Below are 18,181 nucleotides of genomic sequence, written 5' to 3' on the forward strand. Positions count from 1 at the left end.
TGGCACTTGTCACCTCCAAGCAAAGTCAGAACACCACAGCAGCCTTTGCTGCTCTGTCTTGCAGGCAGTTTCTCAGGAGTGCTGACAAGCACCCTTCTTGCTTCCGAAACACATCTAATGTAGATCCATGCAAGGTCACTGCATTAAATATAGCTCTCTGAGCAAGGGGACACCCTGCACAAAGGACCACAAAGGCTCCTCTGTGGAGAAATAATGTTGCAACTCCGTCTCCAGTGGTCTAGACCTCTTGTAAGGTTGTATGGCCATATGCAGTGTCAGAAACAGGAGGTCAGAGCTGTCATTCAGCTACAATTCATCTTTTCCACAAAGCTATTGAGTGTGACAGCAAACACTCATCTTGAGCTAAGCTCATTTTGAAAAATTACTTGAAGGCAAGTTCTTGAAAAACAGGCTGTTTCAGATGGGAACACTGAGACCAGTGCCTGCTTTCATTTGCCTTAGGTTTGGATACAAGGTCACACAGGAGGAGAAAGGAGGAGAGGAAAAAACCATATGCTGTATAATTATCCTAACAAAATTGCTCATTGTCATCTCTTATTCACAGATACTCATTCAGCCAGCCTGGAACGCTACCTCCTCCCTCCACAGGTGTCTTTAGCTTGCATTGGCACTTGGTAATGTGTATACCACATATAGGAAGTTAACTTCTCTGTCCAACTCCCAAGTAAGTATTACACTGAGCAAAGCAGGGGAAGGACAGGAGCTGGCACCACTTCTCTTGCCAGTGCTGTCTTAGGAAATAGGCTGGTTGCAATTAGCCTGCAAAGAGGATGCATTCACCCTCAAAAGACACCTGCAGCAAAGGAGCAACAGAGATCCAGATAAAGGAGCGATGCAGTAAGATTTGATAAGAAATTCCTGTGCCAGAAGTACGACCTAGAGGTGTTTAAGAGACTGGATGAGGCACTTTAGTTGATTAGATAGGGTGGGGTGATTGGCTGGACTTGATGATCTTGGAGGCCTCTTCCAACCTGGCTGATTCTGTGATTTTAGGAAAGCATCAAAATTTCAAAAGTGAATTGCTCCTTTAGTCTATTTCAGAAGAACTAATCCTGCTTCAGAGCACACATCAGGCTGCACACTCAAAAATTCTTCAAGGTTCATGAGTGAAGAATGGTCCAAAAGCACTGTGAAAATTATTTCACACACAATAAACATGCTCAGAAAAATCCATTAATTTGGGGGGGTAATAATGTCAGAAAAGATGCATCTGATCTCACATGCTCTCTCTTTGTATTTTTCTCTCTTAAACAGAGAAAAAAATCCCATACACTGCAATTCCAGACTCTTTCCTCTCCCAGTAGAGGACAGGATTGCCCAGAATTTGTTCTATTTTTAAATTCCCAAAGAATTTTCATACAAATCAAGTCAATTAGGGACTGGAAAACCAGGTAACTACAGATAGACAACGTTGGAAGTAACACTTCAGCAATCTCAAGAATAGCATTTTGTTAAAATAAGACGCTTTTAAATACAGTTTTAACTGATTATTGATAGTCAACTCCAGGTGTTTGCAGGGAAAACATTTTGTATGAATAATTATATGATTTGTTAATAAAAGAAAGATCCAGTCATATTTGTTTCTAACTGTGCAGTTTATTCAGTTTCAAATTAGGAAAAGACTTCTAAGTATTTGACAATTCACATGCATAAACTCAAAACATTTCAGCCCCAAGAAGTATTGATTTCCCTCATTCTTGTGTAAAGGTGTTCAGGAAATTCACCCAGGCAGACAAGTATCTGGATTGTTTTTAAAAAAGCACCAAGATAGAGAGACAAGCTATAACTCAGTTTTATTTCTGTTGACAAACACAATCAAAGCGAGTCCTGGTAGTATGCAGTTGCAGTCTTTTATCTTTTCACACTTGTGCACAGCTGATAGGAGTGAAAGTGATTGGGGGAAATTTCCTTCAACACTGTCTTGATTTGGAGTGCTGAATAAGCCATTGTAATGTTATGTCTGCCAGGACAGATAAAACAGTGAAAAACTCAACAGGCTGCTGGTAGGGATAACAGAACACCAGGTTAATACATTAAAAAACAGCCCCCCCCCAAAAAAAATAAAACCAACCCAGAAACCACAAGTTCTCATTCATATCCAATTAAAGATTTAGCACCTCAGACTCCAAGTGGGATATTTTCCTCTTTTAAAAATTGTTCTTAAATCATGTGCATTTTGTATTCCTGAAATATGATGACTGACATCAAATTCTCCAAGTTACAGATGAAGAACTGTTAAAAAGGCAAAGATTTAGGGTGACCATGAAATGAAGCGTGAAATTCAGACTGGAATGACATGTAGTGTGAAAGTGAAGCAAAACAAAAACTCAGCCAGAAGGAAAGAAAAGGGCAAACATCTGACAAAGCATTAAGGTGTCATTTAGGTAGGCTGTAGGAGTCCAAGGTTTCTGAAAGACATGCAACACTAGACTAAAATTTCATCGCTGGAATTGGTAACCCTCCTGATACAATGTGATAGATTGGTCTGAAAAGTGCAGCAGTTCACAAACTGATTCATGAGCAGATGAGATATCTTTTCCTCAAGGCAGTAACATCTGTCAGGGAGGTAGGAAGGATATCAGGGGTCTGCAAGAGCTCTAGCCCTCACATTTAAGTGTGTTGCTGTATCTGTCCCAGTTTCAAGACACCGTTCTATTAATATTGTAGCCAACCAGCTCAGGCACTGAGATGCAGACAAAAGCATCCCACGGCAGCTAAACCAAACCTAGTAACTGTTTACTTATCTTCCACCACCTCTCAGGACACAGAAACTGGCAGCCTTACACCTCCACCTCCTGATAAACGGAATCATAGGATGGTCTGGACCAGAAGGGACCTCCAAAGGTCATCCAGTCCAACCTCCCTGCAGTCAGCAGACACATCCCCAACTATACCAGGTTGCCCAAGGCTTCATTGAGACTTATCTTGAATATCTTCAAGGAAGGCATCTTCAACCACCTCCCTGGGCAACCTGCTCCAGTGTTCCACCACCCTCATAGTAAAGAACTCATTCCTGATATCCAATCTAAATCTGCTCTTCTCTAGTTTGAAGGCATTGCCCCTTGTCCTGTCACCACAGGCCTTTGTAAACAGTCCCTCTGCAGCCTCCTTGGAGCCCCCTTCAGGTACTGGAAGGCTTCTCAAGGTCTCCCTCAAAACATGGCACACAGTGCTCCAGTATGCCTGCACAGATGTATGCTGTTCTGCATTAATGATCATTCTTCTCTTTGTTTTCCCACTTGCAATTTTAGCATGCTTTCTTTGCATGCTTTTCTCCACCAGGTCATCCATATAATGAACCAGGATCAAACTCCATTTTGCTTAGGATTGTTTCAGAAATTAAACTGTTTTTACCAGTTTCTAATCACAAGTCAAAATACCACTTTTGAGATCCTTCACTGCTATCAATTTGATGAAGATCAATCACTGTATTTCTAAAACTTCAACCACCTTTTCTGCCCTTTACCTGTCTTGCCTTCCTTACCCCTTAGCTCTGAAAGTCTTACCTTCCTCAGTGTAACAGCATGTTCTGTGTATATTTCCCTCACTTGGAGATAACCATGGCACCTCAAGCTGCAGCAAACCTAGGCTCTGGCCTCCTTCAAACCAACATGCCCAAGATGAGTACACCATTTTTTGAGATAAGCCCTCACTGCTTAACATGTCCCCACGCATAGCTGGCATCTCACCCAGCCTCCTGAAAATCAGGTGTCATGGCATAATTTCCTCAAGAACTCCACTACCTGGTCCTCTCTTCCCAGGATGGAAATGTCCCCCACTGCTGGGAGCAACTAGCTTTCCTCTGATTCCTGCTCCCACTGTTTCTCATTCAGCTGAACCCACAGAGCTGCCCTGTTCTTCTAACAAGTCTGGCTTCATCAAGAACCAGGTATCAATATCTGCCCATGCTGTATCCCTCCCATCCAGCACCACTTGTCTTAGCAACTCAGCATGCAGGGAAAAAGGGTGGCACAGAGGCAGCAAGGCCCTAGGTAACTGCTGCTGCTTCACCCCTTTCTCTTGCTCTGTAAAGGGAAGGGGAGAACACAGAGGGAAGAGGGAAAAGAAAGTGGAAGAAAGAGAAGTAAGAGAGAGAGGAAAGGGCAAAATGAAAAGACAGATGGAAGCCTTCATGGGGCTTTTATAGGTCCTCACTGACTTCAGGATACACTTTTTGTACCCCAGGACAAAAGCATTAGTCCCTGAGTTTGAAGAATGTTACCATTCAGCCGCATGCATATAAGGCCTGATGTCAAAGTATAATCACCAAATTTTTAAAGTACCATCCTACAACTGGAAGGCCTTCATATCTAATTATTAGTTTTGCAAAAATAACACAGCTTTTGTGAAAGACTCAGTCAGTCTGGTTTTGAAAGGCTTTTCCAAGGCCCCTATCAAATTAATTTCTTAACTTTTCATGGAAGCAAATAATTCTTTAGGTGACTTCTAAATTAAACAAAATGCTATGTTAAAATAAAAAAATTCAGTATTTTCAACGAGTTCTTTCAAAGTAAATTAAGATTTTCAGTTATGTATTGGAGTTAGATGTTCAAGTATCATTAATCTTTTAACTTCTGATCTAAAGTACAAAGTACATACTGATGATGCTGTAAGAAGAAACAGCTTACCAATGTTATCCTTCTCTTTACAGGAAATGGAATAGCAACAGATTTCTCTGTCTTGAATAGCTGAGAGGTTTCTACAGAATCAAAAACAGTAAAATAATTAATTCTTCTGCTTTTTACTCTGTGGATTCAATTCTACCCTCAGGTATTTTTTCACATGCACCTCTCCTCACACACAATCTTTATTACTTAAAACTACTTAAAGATTAAAACATTGTACAGACATTTCAAAACAATTTAAATCTCTCATTAAGTCAGTGTAATAGTGAACAATAAAACCAGAGAAATTAATTCATTGAAAATTACATTTTGTAGTGGCAACCAAGTAACACTACCATGTCTTAGCATTGATCTTTTACTCTGTTCACTTAGAATTCAGAGTTTTGATCTCCAACAACGGTTATTATCAAGTAATGGTACTCAAATGATCACATCATTTATCTTTGGGATATTTATTATATCATATGTCAGTATGTCAAAACTGACTCATACTTAAAAGAATGCCTCTACATCTAGGAAGAAATTGATCCTTAACTAATTTCTGTTTCTTTCTGGGAATGTTCCAGTTCTGAGCATTTTGTGATTTTTGTCATTTATTTATCCTCGCTCATGTGACATGCAGGAAACTGACTATGTTCCTGGAGCAGATGGAGAGTGGAGGCACTAAGAAGGAAAGATTCTTGAGATCACACAAGAGATTCTAATTAAGGAGAGAACTAAATAGTGACCTCCCTGGACTTCAGGAGAGCGGACTGGGCATCTTCAGGGATCAGCCTGGAAGAGGCCTTGAGATAAGGCCACGTAGAGAGAATAACCCAAGAAAGCTGTTTAATATTCAAGGATTGACATCAAGAGCAGCCTCATCCTAAGAAGTCCAGATAAAAAAAAAAAAAAAAACAGGAGGCATAAGTAGATGGGCAACAAACTCCTGGCAAAACCCAGTTACAAAAAGGAAAGCATACAGATGGCAGAGCAGGTAACCTGGGAGGAATACAGAAACACTGTCCAATTACGCAGAAACTCACAATAGCCAAAGCCCAAAAGAAATTGTATCTTGTGAGAGATGTCAAAGGCAAGAAGAAGGGCTTCTACCTATACCTACATGACAAATAGAAGACTAGAGAAAAATGTGGGCCCACTGCTCAGTGACACAAGGGACCTGGTCCTGTGGGACATGGAAAAGTGAGAAGTACTAAATGCCACCTTTGCTAGCAAGATTGGCCTGCAGGAATCCTGAGAGCCATAGACCAAGGGGAAAGTCATAAGCAAACTGCACATTAAGCAGTCCATAAGCACCTAGTGGTTGCATAAAAGCAAAATCATGCTTGACTAACTCAAAGGTCTTCTGCAATGAAAATTACATCTTGGTAGATGAGGAAACAGCAGTGTACACTGTGTACCTTGAGTTCAGTAGGGATTTAGACACTGTATCCCATACTATCCTCATAGGCAAGTTGAGGAAGCATGGTCTGAATGAGTAGATGTTGGTATGAACTGAAAATTGGTTCAACAATCAGGCCCAGAGGGTGCCAAATCAGTGGCACGAAGGCTAGTGGGAGGCAGTAACTAGACATGTACCCCAGGGTTAGATACATGGTCCAATCCTATTGCACATCTTCACTGATGATCTGGATGATGGGGCAGAGTGGTACCCTCAGCAAGTTAGCTGATGACACAAAACTGGGATGAGTGGCTGATACACCTGCAGGTTGTGCTGCCATCTAGAGAGGCCTCCACAGGCTGAAGAAATGGGTTAACTGGCACATCGTGCAGTTCACCATAAGGAAGCACAAAGCCCTTACCTTGGAGATGAACAACCCCAGGTACCAGTATGTGCCAGTGGCAGACTGTTTGGAGAAAAACTTCAGCAAAGGACTTGGCAGTCTTGGTGTAAACCAAGTTGGCTGTGGCCTCTCAAGAGAAGAGGGCTAAGGAGAATCTTCTAAGGTTCCACAAGGCAAAGTGCAAGGTCTGGTACCTAGGTCAGGGCAACTGACAGCAATACAGGCTGGGGGATAATGAGATTGAAAGCAGTGCTACAGAAAAGGACTTGGGGACATTAGTGGATGAGAAGCTGGACATGAACCAACAATGTGCATTTGCAGCCCAGAAGGCAAATTGCATCCTGGCTGCATCAAAAGACACATGGCCAACAGATCAAGAGAGGCAGTTCTTCCACTCTGCTCTGGTGAGACCAACACAGGAAGGACATGGATCCACTGGAGGGGGTCCAGAGGAGGGCCACGAGAATGACCAGAAGGCTGCAGCACCTCTCCTACAAAGACAGGCCGAAAAAATTGGGGTTGGGCAGCCTGGAGAGGTGAAGGCTCTGGGGAAAACTTACAGCTGCATTTAATTATCTGAGAGGGACCTATGGAAAGGCTGGGGAAGGACTGTTTAGAAGGGCTTGTGGGATAGGACAAGGGGAAATGATTTTAAACTGCAGCAGGGTAGATTTAGGCTGGACCTAAGGAGGAAAATCTTTACAGTCTCCACCCATGGAGACATTAAAGGTCAAACTTGTTGGGACCCTGAGAAACCTGACCCAGTTGGGGTTGTACAAGGTGACCTCTGAAGGCCCCTTCTAGCCTGATGTATTCTGTGATTCTGTTTCCCTTGGGAAAACATACTAAAAAATAAGAGCCTTAGACTAACAGTAGTCCATCAGAGAGAAAGTTCATCTGGACAATACTTGGTCTAGAAAGTAGCTAACCATTAGTTTCTCATGGAGAGTATATGAGCAGCGCATGTCTGCTTCTATCAGGGTCCTGGGCTGCTCACAGGTCTCAATGTCTAGGACCAGCATCCCCTGGGACTTGCACTCCCCACCATCTGCTGCCAAAGGCCCAGCAGCCTGAGGCCTTCAGTCCCTGCCTGAGTAATGCTGCATGCCCATACTGTATGTCCATGCCTGGTCCCTGCCCCACTCTCCTGGACACGGTTGGGGCCTGTACTGCAGAGAGCTGCTATCTGGATCCTGGATGAAGATACCAGACCTAGGTCAGTGCTTGTAACACAAAACTCTAGGCACAGGGTAGACCAACTGTTCCATTCTATTCCATTTCAAGCAGTCACCATGAGTTAGAAAATTATGAGATTGTTATTTATTTGAAATGCCAGGAGGTTTTCAGCCCCAAAAACACTTTCAAGGACACAGAACACAAAGGTTACAAGTAGAAATAAGACTATGTTTTCCTGAATCTCTTTGAGAGCTGATACACAAATCCCGAATGTAGCCAGGAGAAAGCTGATGTGCTCTTCAGTTTAGCCTGGAAAAACACCCTTGGTAGTCTGGCAAAGGAAAGCCACAGAAAGTAGCAACAGGCACACAGGCCAAGTAGTCCCTGCTTCCTGAAGAGTAACAGCTTTGAAGAATGAGGATTGGAATCCACCACACACAAAAGATGAAGAGGAGGGGTGTCTTCCTAAGTATGATGTGACAATGACAAGTAGCAGACTTTTTGTCTTCCAAAATGTGCTCTGCTGCTGTGCTTCTCAGAGAAGACCATGGCACATGAAAAGTACTCTGTGCGTGCGCTTTGCTTGTGTTGCAGGCAGGGAGAGCTGGGAAACAGGCAGCTCCTGATAGAGCAGCATGTCTTGAGCCCTCCCAAATACAGGTTCCAGTGTTCAAGCAAGAACCATTGTGGAAATGGAGCCAAGGCAACAGCAGAGCTCGCTCCTACTGCAAGCTTGCACTGGGCAAGAGGGCCTGAGAGAGCCAGGGCACAAATTGTGTCTTGGAGGTGCCAGAGCAGCAGGAAGAACAGAGCCAAAAGGGCCTGAAGAAGCCCCGACAAGGGGCTGTGCTCAGTGCTACACAGAGGAAAAGAAGCAGGAATTCACAGGGAAGCCAAGAATGCATCCCTATACTAGAAGTCTAGAAAGCTTCCTCCTCACAGATGTGGGGCACGAGGGCCATTGTTATGGAGCATGAGCACAGGTTGCCCAGAGAAGCTGCAGAGTCTCCATCCTTGAGGTACTCAAAAGCCAGGACAATCAGTTCTAGGTGGCTCTGTTTGAGCTTGGGTGGACAAGTTGATCTCCAGGAGCACAGGAACCCAGAGCTGGCAGATGATAAGGTGTTAACCAGCTTTCAGACTTGTATGGGAGATGGACGGGAGTGTGGTAATAACAGAATGTCATATCACTGGAATGTGTGAGAAACAGGCATAGAAAGCCATCTGTGAGAGTGTAAGATAAGTGTAATTAACAAAGAGATGAATCTGAAGGTTGGCAGAATGTGGAAATGAAGTAAAGCATGTAAAAATCTCACTATAAATTGGCACTTGCCCACAGTACAGGGCCATTTGCCTGTCGGCAGCAGGTGACCACCTCTCCAAGAACTTGTGTCAGTGAGTTTGTATTCAGGCATGTTATCTTGGGCCGAGCCAGCTGGGCTTGTAACCCACAGAGACATGGCTTGTAACCCTTCCAATCTCAGCCATTTTGTGGTTCTGCATTTCCTGAGTCCCAGTTTAGTGGCTTACCCCTTGAACCATCCTTCCAACAGTGAAACTTCACTTCTTCACTTATTTAATGTCATTAGAGCATTAAACTGCCACTACAATGTACTCTGAAAAGTTTAAGTGAGACTCTTACTATCTATAACAGTTGGATCTTCAGTGATGGGAAAACAGGATTACCTGGAACAACTTTGTACAACCAAAATAATAATCAAAAGAAGTTCAAATCTAATGCAGTCAGTTACCAGCATAGATAACAATTTAAACTGCCAACAGAGGTCAAAGCAGAGTATCTAAGAATGTAAAAAGGAATGTCATAAATGGTTATTGCCACAGACTATTTTCTCTTACATATTGGATTTCACAGTGTTTCAGCTTTTTACACAGACTAGCTACTTACAATTTCTCAATTAACTGCTTTTCATCCAGTGCACCTGGGAGGTCTCTTTTATTTCCAAGGACTAACACCTGAAAGAAATAATTCATATTTTTGTTAAATCCATGACCAACAGAAGTTTATTTTTATCTTTAACCATTTGCTCACACTATTTTGGATCTTGCAGCAAAATGTTTAGAGTGAAATAATGCACATACTCAAAGAGAGAAATGACTGTAGGAGCATTATGGAAATCCATCTCCTCAGCCACTATAAAATGCTGAATGCAAATCCTCTGAAAGCTGGATCCAATTATTTCTGGGTGTATCCATATCAAAAGTGTCCTCTGGAAGTGCATCTGTCCATTCCAGATGGTATTATGGGAGGGTGTTGTATTGTGCTAGGTGAATTCATTTTGCATGCAACTAAATCTGGAGGAGAGCAGGAACCAGGTCCACTTAAGCCACCAACACACATTCAATCAGCAGTACCAGACAAAAGTTAAACAGAAGTAGGGCCCCAGAAGCACAGGCTGTGTCCTCAAGACTCAGACATGATTCTCTCTAGTTTTGCTCCCCTGCTTATTAATGTGGATGTTAAGTAAACAGCCATGCAGCCAAACTATGTATCACCCAAGCACCAGCCAAATGACTGGTACTGGTATCCACAGTAGAAATCAGAGTGTAGAAAATTCACTGAATAGATGTTGGAACTTGAGAGTTTCTATGCAATACTTCAGGCTTCAAGTATAAGTTAAGAACAGATGAATGGGTTGAGCACATTCAAGATCAAGTAAGTAGTGGAAAGTGTTTCTAATTTTGACTGCACTATTCTTTTCCAGATGTGCTACAATTCTGAGTCAAGAATGTCCTAGTATTTCCCTTGAACCTGGAACACATTAAAACTCAGTTGCAGTCTTAGATTAATAAAGCTACCTTAAAATCTATAATGCCAAAGCCTGAGTACAATAAATTGAAGGAAGTTCAATACTAGTTACTACTTATAAAAGAAGTAAACAATATATTACTGCAACTTGAAAATGACTCTGCTGGTCAGGCTAGGCAATTGGAATGGGGTATTACAACATATAAAAAGAAAAGAACTTAATTAAATACTTCTGGAGATGAGAGACTTATAATTTCAGGAAGGAAAAGTATGAAGAAAAACAGGATGTGAAGGCAGTACCAAGGACAGACAATGTCACTCACCATGAACAGCATGACTAGATTTCTAAGGGATTTGTTCAATATATACTTATCACAACAAATGGAAATAATAATAGCAAACCTCATAAAAAAAGATTGAGAGTCACTTGAAAAATTCTCCTTTGAGAACTGGTGTGTGAGAATGTTATTCTCACAATGATTTCGTGTTGGCTGTCTGTTTAGTCTTCCTCAGATAACTCTGATCACTTGCAGTAGCAAAGTGTCCAAATATTTGTTTGCAAAAAGAGGGTCCAAGCAAGAACCATCAATCAATTTGTGAGGAAATTCTTCCTGATTTTTACATGCAATTGCTTTCTTTCTTATGATCAAAGGTATGAGCTTGGTGCTGTCAGCATCAAAGATCAGTTCTAACCAATTGATTCCTGCTAGCTCTAAATTAGCAGATTACTTTTAATTAAACAACTTTAGTCTCTACCTCCATAATTCCTCATGAAACTTCATCCAAATATACTATTCTTTGACACTTCCTACTGGAGAACAGCTGCATACATGCGTTTAGTTTGAAAGACAAAATAACAGCTAAGTGAAAGACAAAGTCAAGCTCCTCCACTATCTCTTGAAGCAGAAGACGCTATTTGATCTTAGTGTCTGCCAGTCTTCAGAAAGACAAATCTCGCATGCCTAAAGATACTGCAAGAAACATATCTGGGTCACTGGTTCAAATCCAGCCAACAAGGAGACTGACTGGAAGTAATTACTGTCTGAGAATGCCACATGTGAAAATTATTATTTTCCCAAATCTATTCTGACCTTTAGACTAGAAAGCATGCAAACACACTGAAGCACTGAGAAGATGCTGAGTCCTCTGAAAAAATGTCACAGTAATTTCTGTAAACTGCTCCATGTATCAAGGCTGAATCATATTTAAGCTAGTATTTTCAAGAGTCCAAACAAAATCAATTCATGAGGAGGCAGGCTACATCATCTGCATTCAGGTAAGAATAACAAACAAATTACTTACTGGTATTCCATGCAGCTGTGGTTTATCTATCAAACTGTGTAGCTCATTCTTTGAAGCTTCTACTTTTTCCAAGTCTGCTGCATCCACCATGTAACTGCAATGAAAACATAGTTATTTATGGTATTCTCCATTATTCGAAGAAAGTTGCATTAAAAAAATCTGAAATGTGACAAATATATTTACATTGTCAACGACATCAGAACAAGCCTCAAGTTGTGTAAGTCCTGTATTTATCAGTCCAGGGAAATACAGGCTGGGGGCGGAGTGGCTGGAGAGCAGCCAAATAGAAAGGGACCTCGGGGTACTGACTGACAGCTGGCTGAACATGAGCCAGCAGTGTGCCCAGGTGGCCAAGAAGTCCAGTGACATCCTGGCATGCATCAAGAATAGTGTGGCCAGCAGGAGCAAAGAAGTCATTGTGCCCCTGTACTCAGCACTGGTTAGGCCACACCTTGAGTACTGTGTCCAGTTCTGGGCCCCTCAATTTAAGAAGGGCATTGAGACTCTTGAACATGTCCAGAGAAAGGCAACAAGGCTGGTGAAGAGGACTCAAGCACAAGCCCTACGAGGAGAGTCTGAGGGAGCTGGGGATTGTTTAACCTGGAGAAGAGGAGGCACAGGGGAGACCTTATTGCTGTCTACAACTACCTGAAGGGAGGTTGTAGCCAGGAGGTGGTTGGTCTCTTCTCCCAGGCAATCAGCACCAGAACAAGCAGACACAGTTTCAAGCTGTGCCAGGGGAAGTTTAGGCTTGAGGTGAGGAGAAAGTTCTTCACAGAGAGAGTTGTTAGCCATTGGAATGTGCTGCCCAGGGAGGTGGTGGAGTCACCATCCCTGGAGGTGTTCAAGAGGGCATTGGACATGGCACTTGGTGCCATGGTTTAGTAGTCATGAGGTCTTGGGTGACAGGTTGGACTTGATGATCTTTGAGGTCTCTTCCAATCTTATTGATTCTATGAAATATAGAAATAAGCACAGACTCTATGGGGCAAAATAGCCTGGAACATGCAATTGCTTATATGCCTTGGCTGCTGGATGTGTAACTCACACTACTTTTATCATGTTGGGTTTTATGTAAATGAGGTAACTTAGAGAAAAGTGCATCTATATTAATAACGTATACATATATTTTTATTTATTTTAAATACACAAGAAAACTTACACAACTGCATTGACTCCTCTGCAGTAACGCTCCCACATGCTTCGAAACCTTGGTTGTCCTCCAATGTCCCATACCTGGAAAAGGTAAAAAAACCCCAACCCCAGAATATTTTTGAACTACGCAGTACTAACAGAACCCTTACATGGTGCATGCAGGTTCTATTGACAATGCCTAGATGCAAGCATTTTTTTTTAAAGTGACCTTTCTCAAAAGACTGGTCTTCTCAGGCCCTTCCAGTCAATGGAGGTACATTCACAGGGGAAATTAGTCCTGTAACCACAGCAGTTCCAAATGTCCACCTGGAGAACTTGACTCACTGTATGAAAATAGGTATGATGTTGTGCCTTTGGGGACGTTAGGGAGACATGAATTAAGAGCATACGAGACCTTCAACAGGATAAAGACAGATATTAAGTAAATAATGAGTTGGTCAGAGAGCAGACTGAGTCCACAGACTCAATATATCCAAGGATGACATACTCTCAGGAGCTCACACACTTTCACAGCTTTCCCATTTGTTTATCAAATGTGCTTTAAAAGACATATGGATTAACTGATCAGAACCAGAAAAGAAACAGTGGTGTAGAGTAGGTCCTGAAGTGATTAATCAGTAAATCTTAAGGAAAGCAAGCTCAAATTCTGCTTGGGATTTTATAAAGCTCCAATCCTCTAAATACTTATGCATGCCATTAGTGTCTGACAATCTCACTGAATTCCTTATTGTTAAAAGACTAGCACATTATTTTCCTGTACAGGAGATACTTATTCTGCTTTGCTTGCAAAAAATCAGTATTTTTGGTGGATGACAATAATCTTGTTTCAAGAATGTTTCCAAGATCAATACCCCAGGGAAAAGATCTAAACCGTGTGGGGAAGGATTACGTAATGATGCAGCTGTTGTAGCTAGATCCAAAGACAACTGTGTTAAGAGAGACACACACCAATTAAAATAGTGATGAACATCAAAAGAAAAATAAATAAAAGGAATGGATTTGTTCCTATGTCAAGAACAAAAGGTAGTAATTATTTAGTATTTTAATCAGGTTCAGCTAGCAAAACAATATGCACTGTTTATTAGATCTAGAAGGCATATCCTCTACAGCGCAAAAGAAGTTTGAATGTAGCATACACAGAAGCAAATTTTCTTAAGTGCTGTTTTCATATTTGTACTTTCTAAATCCAGACATATTACATTTTCAGTGACTACAAAGCCTTGCACAGAAGACCAAGACTTAACAGATCTTTGAGATAAGTCCTTTTTCAACTAATGTGAACTATATTTTTAATTTCACAATCCATAAATCATATTTATATACAATTTTCTCTATAATTTTCAACACTCTATTTTCCTGTTTTTTAAAATAATTATTTCCCAGGTCACCATTTAAAATAATTCCTTGACTGGCACCTTACTGGTCCTTCTGTCATGAACGTAGTGTATTACCTACAGGTAGATTGCCTTTGACTCCCTTTATAAGATCAAGAGTTTTTCACCATGAAGAGAATTGAGTGAACTTCTGATCATAAACTGGGTATCAATTATCACCTGCTCTGACATTTGAAGTGCTGGTTCAAAAGCCTCAGTGAAATAAATAAAATATGCCTTTTATTTTGAAAGCTTGAAAGAGATGAGTACACAGTTCAGTATTATATTTAGATAACAAGCCTCACACCAACACTAATTATTCCAATAACTCATCAGGACCTTGAAACTATCCGTAACCATCTGGTGCACATCTGTGTGTCTGGAAAAAGAAACCAAATTATCTTCTTGATAGATCACAAAAGCAAGAAGGGGAAAGAGGACAGCAAAGACCAGTAGTAATATTAGACTTGGGGAGATGGACAGCAATTATTGCTGGTAGCCAGGAAAAAAATATATATATATACAAAATATATACAAGATTATGTAGCATGGAAAAATCAAAAACTAAGAAAAAGAACTTAAAGACAGACTGATTTTCACCTTGCCTGATGACACACTATAACTACACTATATTCAATTGCACTGCAGAACAGGTATTGACATTAGAAGAGTCACCTTGAAACAATGGAAAGTAATTTCCAGTCAGTTTCCCAAATAAGGCTTACAGCTATTCATTAAAGTACAAGGTGAAGGACACAAGATAGACTACATGTTTTAATAGTACATGGGAATCTACTTTACATCAATAAACTGTTACAACTACCTGAAATGGGGAAAGAAAATAAATGCATTAAATAAGAAAGCACTCACCCCTTTGCCTATAAAACAGTGCTACTAGTAACTTTCTAATACTCTTTTATTATATTGAATAGCCAATGACAGAATTAACTACTTCATTCAAAACACAAATCTCTGCCCCAAACCATTTCAGCTGTAAATACAGGCTCAGAACTGGGGGAATACAAGAGGCACACAGGAAGGAAAGAAGTCTTAAAGAAGTTTTGTCACCTTATGTGGTTTGTATGTTACCTGGCTTTGTATTCCAGTATTTAATATACAGGTAAAATGTACACTTTAGGTGTGAGCAATGAGAAGCAGGAGACTACACCTCAGCAGAACATACAGCTAGCTAGAAACATTCTGGTTGGTTTGTGTCTTAAAAAGTCTGGACTTCAGATTGCTCTCATGGCTTTTGTTGGGCCCCTCGATAATAAATTTTCAGCAATATTTAAGAGGTAATTTTATCCCTAGATCACCAGATGATCTTAAGAATCAGAAAATGCATGCAGCATGAACAAACCAAACAGAAAAAAAGAAAAAAAAAGCTTCTTTGATGGCCAGTACCATTGCCTCAGTGATTAAAATCTCAAGGTTTTTTTATGCTGAATCTCAAAGGCATGCATCTTATACCTACTGCTTGCTTTTGTCTGCTGTAAACTAGCAATTCTCATTGTGCTTGCAAGGTTACACTCTCATAAAACAATGCAGTGTTTTAATTTATAAACTATTTACCACACCTGTTAAATTCTCCTAAATCAAGAAACTCGATGGATGTGTCTCTTGCTCAGTTTCCAAACTTTGCATGGCTCTAAGGCTCCTTAAGACTGCAGCTATCAGCGACATTTTACTTTTGTACAAAGGTATCAAGAAGCTTTTAGTTACAGGAAGGTTCATTAACATTCCAGTTGGTTTTCTTTAGATTAGCTTATATTGTAGGAGGGCTTAACAGTTAGTAAGAATGGTGCAGGAAGGGAAAAGCAGGATTTTCTAGATGTCAGTTATATGTGGCCTTGTTTTTTTTCAGATATGTTTGGCATGGACTTGAGGGATGTACCACTTGATGGATAAGGAACTGGCTGGCTGGTCGCACTCGGATAGTTGCCGTCAATGGCTCAACATCCAAATGGAGGCAGCAACGAGTAGCGTACCTCAAGGGTCATTACTGGGACTGGTGTTGTTTAACATCTTTGCCAGTGATATGGACAGTGGAACAGCATGCACCTCCAGCAAGTCTGCAGATGACACCCAGCTGTGTGGGCCAGTTGACACACTGGAGGGAAGGGATGTCATCCAGAGAAATTTGGACAAGCTTCAGAGGTAAGAGCAAGCCAGCCTTGTGAAGTTCAACAAAGTCAAATGCAAGGTGCTTCACCTGGGTCAGGGCAATCCCAAGTACAAATATAGGCTGGGCAAGGAGTGGCTTGAGAGCAGTTTTGAGGTGAAATACTTGGGAATGTCAGTTGACAAAAAAAATCAACATAAGCTAGCAATGTGCACTTGCAGCCAAGAAGGCCAACCATGTCCTGGGCTGCATCAAAAGAAGCTTGACCAGCAGGATAAGGGAGATGATTCTCACCCTCTACCTTGCTCTTATGAGACTCCACCTGGAGTACTGAATCCAGTACTGGTGTTCCCAGCGTAAGAAGAACATCAAATTGCCGGAGTGGATCCAGAGGACGCCCACAAAGATGATCAGAGGGCTGAAGCACCTCTCCTATGAAGACAGGCTGTAAGAGTTGGGGCTGTTCAGCCTGGAGACAGAAAGGCTCCAAGGAGACCTCATAGCAACCTCCCAGTACCTCAAACAAGGCTACAGGAAAGTCAGGAAGAGATTTTTTTACAAGGGCTTGGTGATAGGATGAGAGGGAATGGATTTAAGCTTGAGGAGAGTAGACTTAGACTGAATATTAGAAATAAATTCTTTACAAAGCATGGTGAGACACTGTAACAGGTTGCCCAGGGAGGTTGTGGATGCCTCCTCCCTGGATGTGTTCAAGGACAGGCTGGATGAGGCCTTGAGCAATCTGCTCTAGTGGAAGGTGTCCCCATCCACATTGGGAGGATTGGAATTAGGTGACCTTTAAGCTCTCTTCCAACCCAAACCTCATGTGGAAAAGGATGTGTACAACAATATATTTGTATCTCCATGTCGATGCACGGATTCAGTACCTAACATCCCATCATAGTCAATGAAGCCTAGACAGCTATTCTCAATGAAGTCAGACACAAGTTACAATGTTGGGAGGATCAACAGATAAATTGTAAACAAGACACAAAAGCAAAGTCTGCCCTCAGAAACTTTTCTGAACCTGGCACTGCTTACCTCCACATTGTATTCTAAGGCAGGAGAGTAACAGGAACCCAGTTTTAAAGATAAGGCTGTAATCCTCTCAATCAAGACAACACCCCTCTAAAAAGACAGAATCAATCCATCCTAGCCTCGGTATTATGTCCTCCCCAAAGCAGAAAGCCCTGATTCTGCATGACTACATGCAACCCTTTACACCCTATTTTCACATGATCATGGATCAGTTTCTAGACATTAAAAGCCTAGAGATTCTGGGGAAAGTAGGCATATAGAAGTTAAAGTTGCAGACAGAACTTGCATTTAGAAGACTGAAGGCAAGGAGACCAGAGGCAAGCACACTGATAGCTCAAAACAGCCGATCAATAACTGCTGTAGTGATTATTAATTTTGCTTGTCCTTGACAAGCATATAACCTCAAAAACAAAAATGAGTATTTGCTCAATAGCAGAGAAAAGCCAGAAAGATGTACTACAGTGTGTATGCTGGTAAAAGATAACCTAATATTGTCAGATTAGACAAGAAAAAGACATTTTCCCATGACAGATTTAACCTCACAGAAAAGCTCCTTGGCACTGTCTTCACTGTCTTCCTCTCTACCTCACAAATCTCAGCAATCCTGACAGATCTCCAGCATTTGTCAATGAGGCAAAGCCTTGGAGGACAGAACTAACCACAAGCAGTATTTATGGTCCCCAGGTATCCCAAGAGAATGCTCAAATAGAACATGTATTTATATAATCTGCAGCTAACTTCAATCTGGGAGCTAAAGTATCCAGACCAAGTAAGAGGGGTGGTCTGAAATAAGGCAGCTGATTTACCACAGGCAAGTT

General features: G+C 41.4%; 1 protein-coding gene across 1 annotated transcript in view; it reads right to left on the reverse strand.

Moving 5' to 3' along the window:
- Positions 1–1,597: 1,597 nt before the first annotated feature.
- LOC137459982 (ADP-ribosylation factor-like protein 8B) overlaps positions 1,598–18,181 on the reverse strand; it is a 29,077-nt gene continuing 12,493 nt past the window's right edge. The window contains exons 3-7 of the mRNA XM_068170630.1: positions 12,838–12,911; positions 11,676–11,769; positions 9,513–9,580; positions 4,650–4,720; positions 1,598–1,981 (exon numbers count right to left, since the gene is read on the reverse strand). Coding sequence (XP_068026731.1) covers positions 1,932–1,981; positions 4,650–4,720; positions 9,513–9,580; positions 11,676–11,769; positions 12,838–12,911 — 357 coding nt within the window. The 3' untranslated portion in view covers positions 1,598–1,931. The remainder of the gene's footprint in view (positions 1,982–4,649; positions 4,721–9,512; positions 9,581–11,675; positions 11,770–12,837; positions 12,912–18,181) is intronic.

Source organism: Melanerpes formicivorus, unplaced genomic scaffold, assembly GCF_026170545.1.
Source record: "Melanerpes formicivorus ecotype bairdi unplaced genomic scaffold, bMelFor1.0.p_v2 SCAF_477, whole genome shotgun sequence".
Classification (NCBI taxonomy): Eukaryota; Metazoa; Chordata; class Aves; order Piciformes; family Picidae; genus Melanerpes; species Melanerpes formicivorus.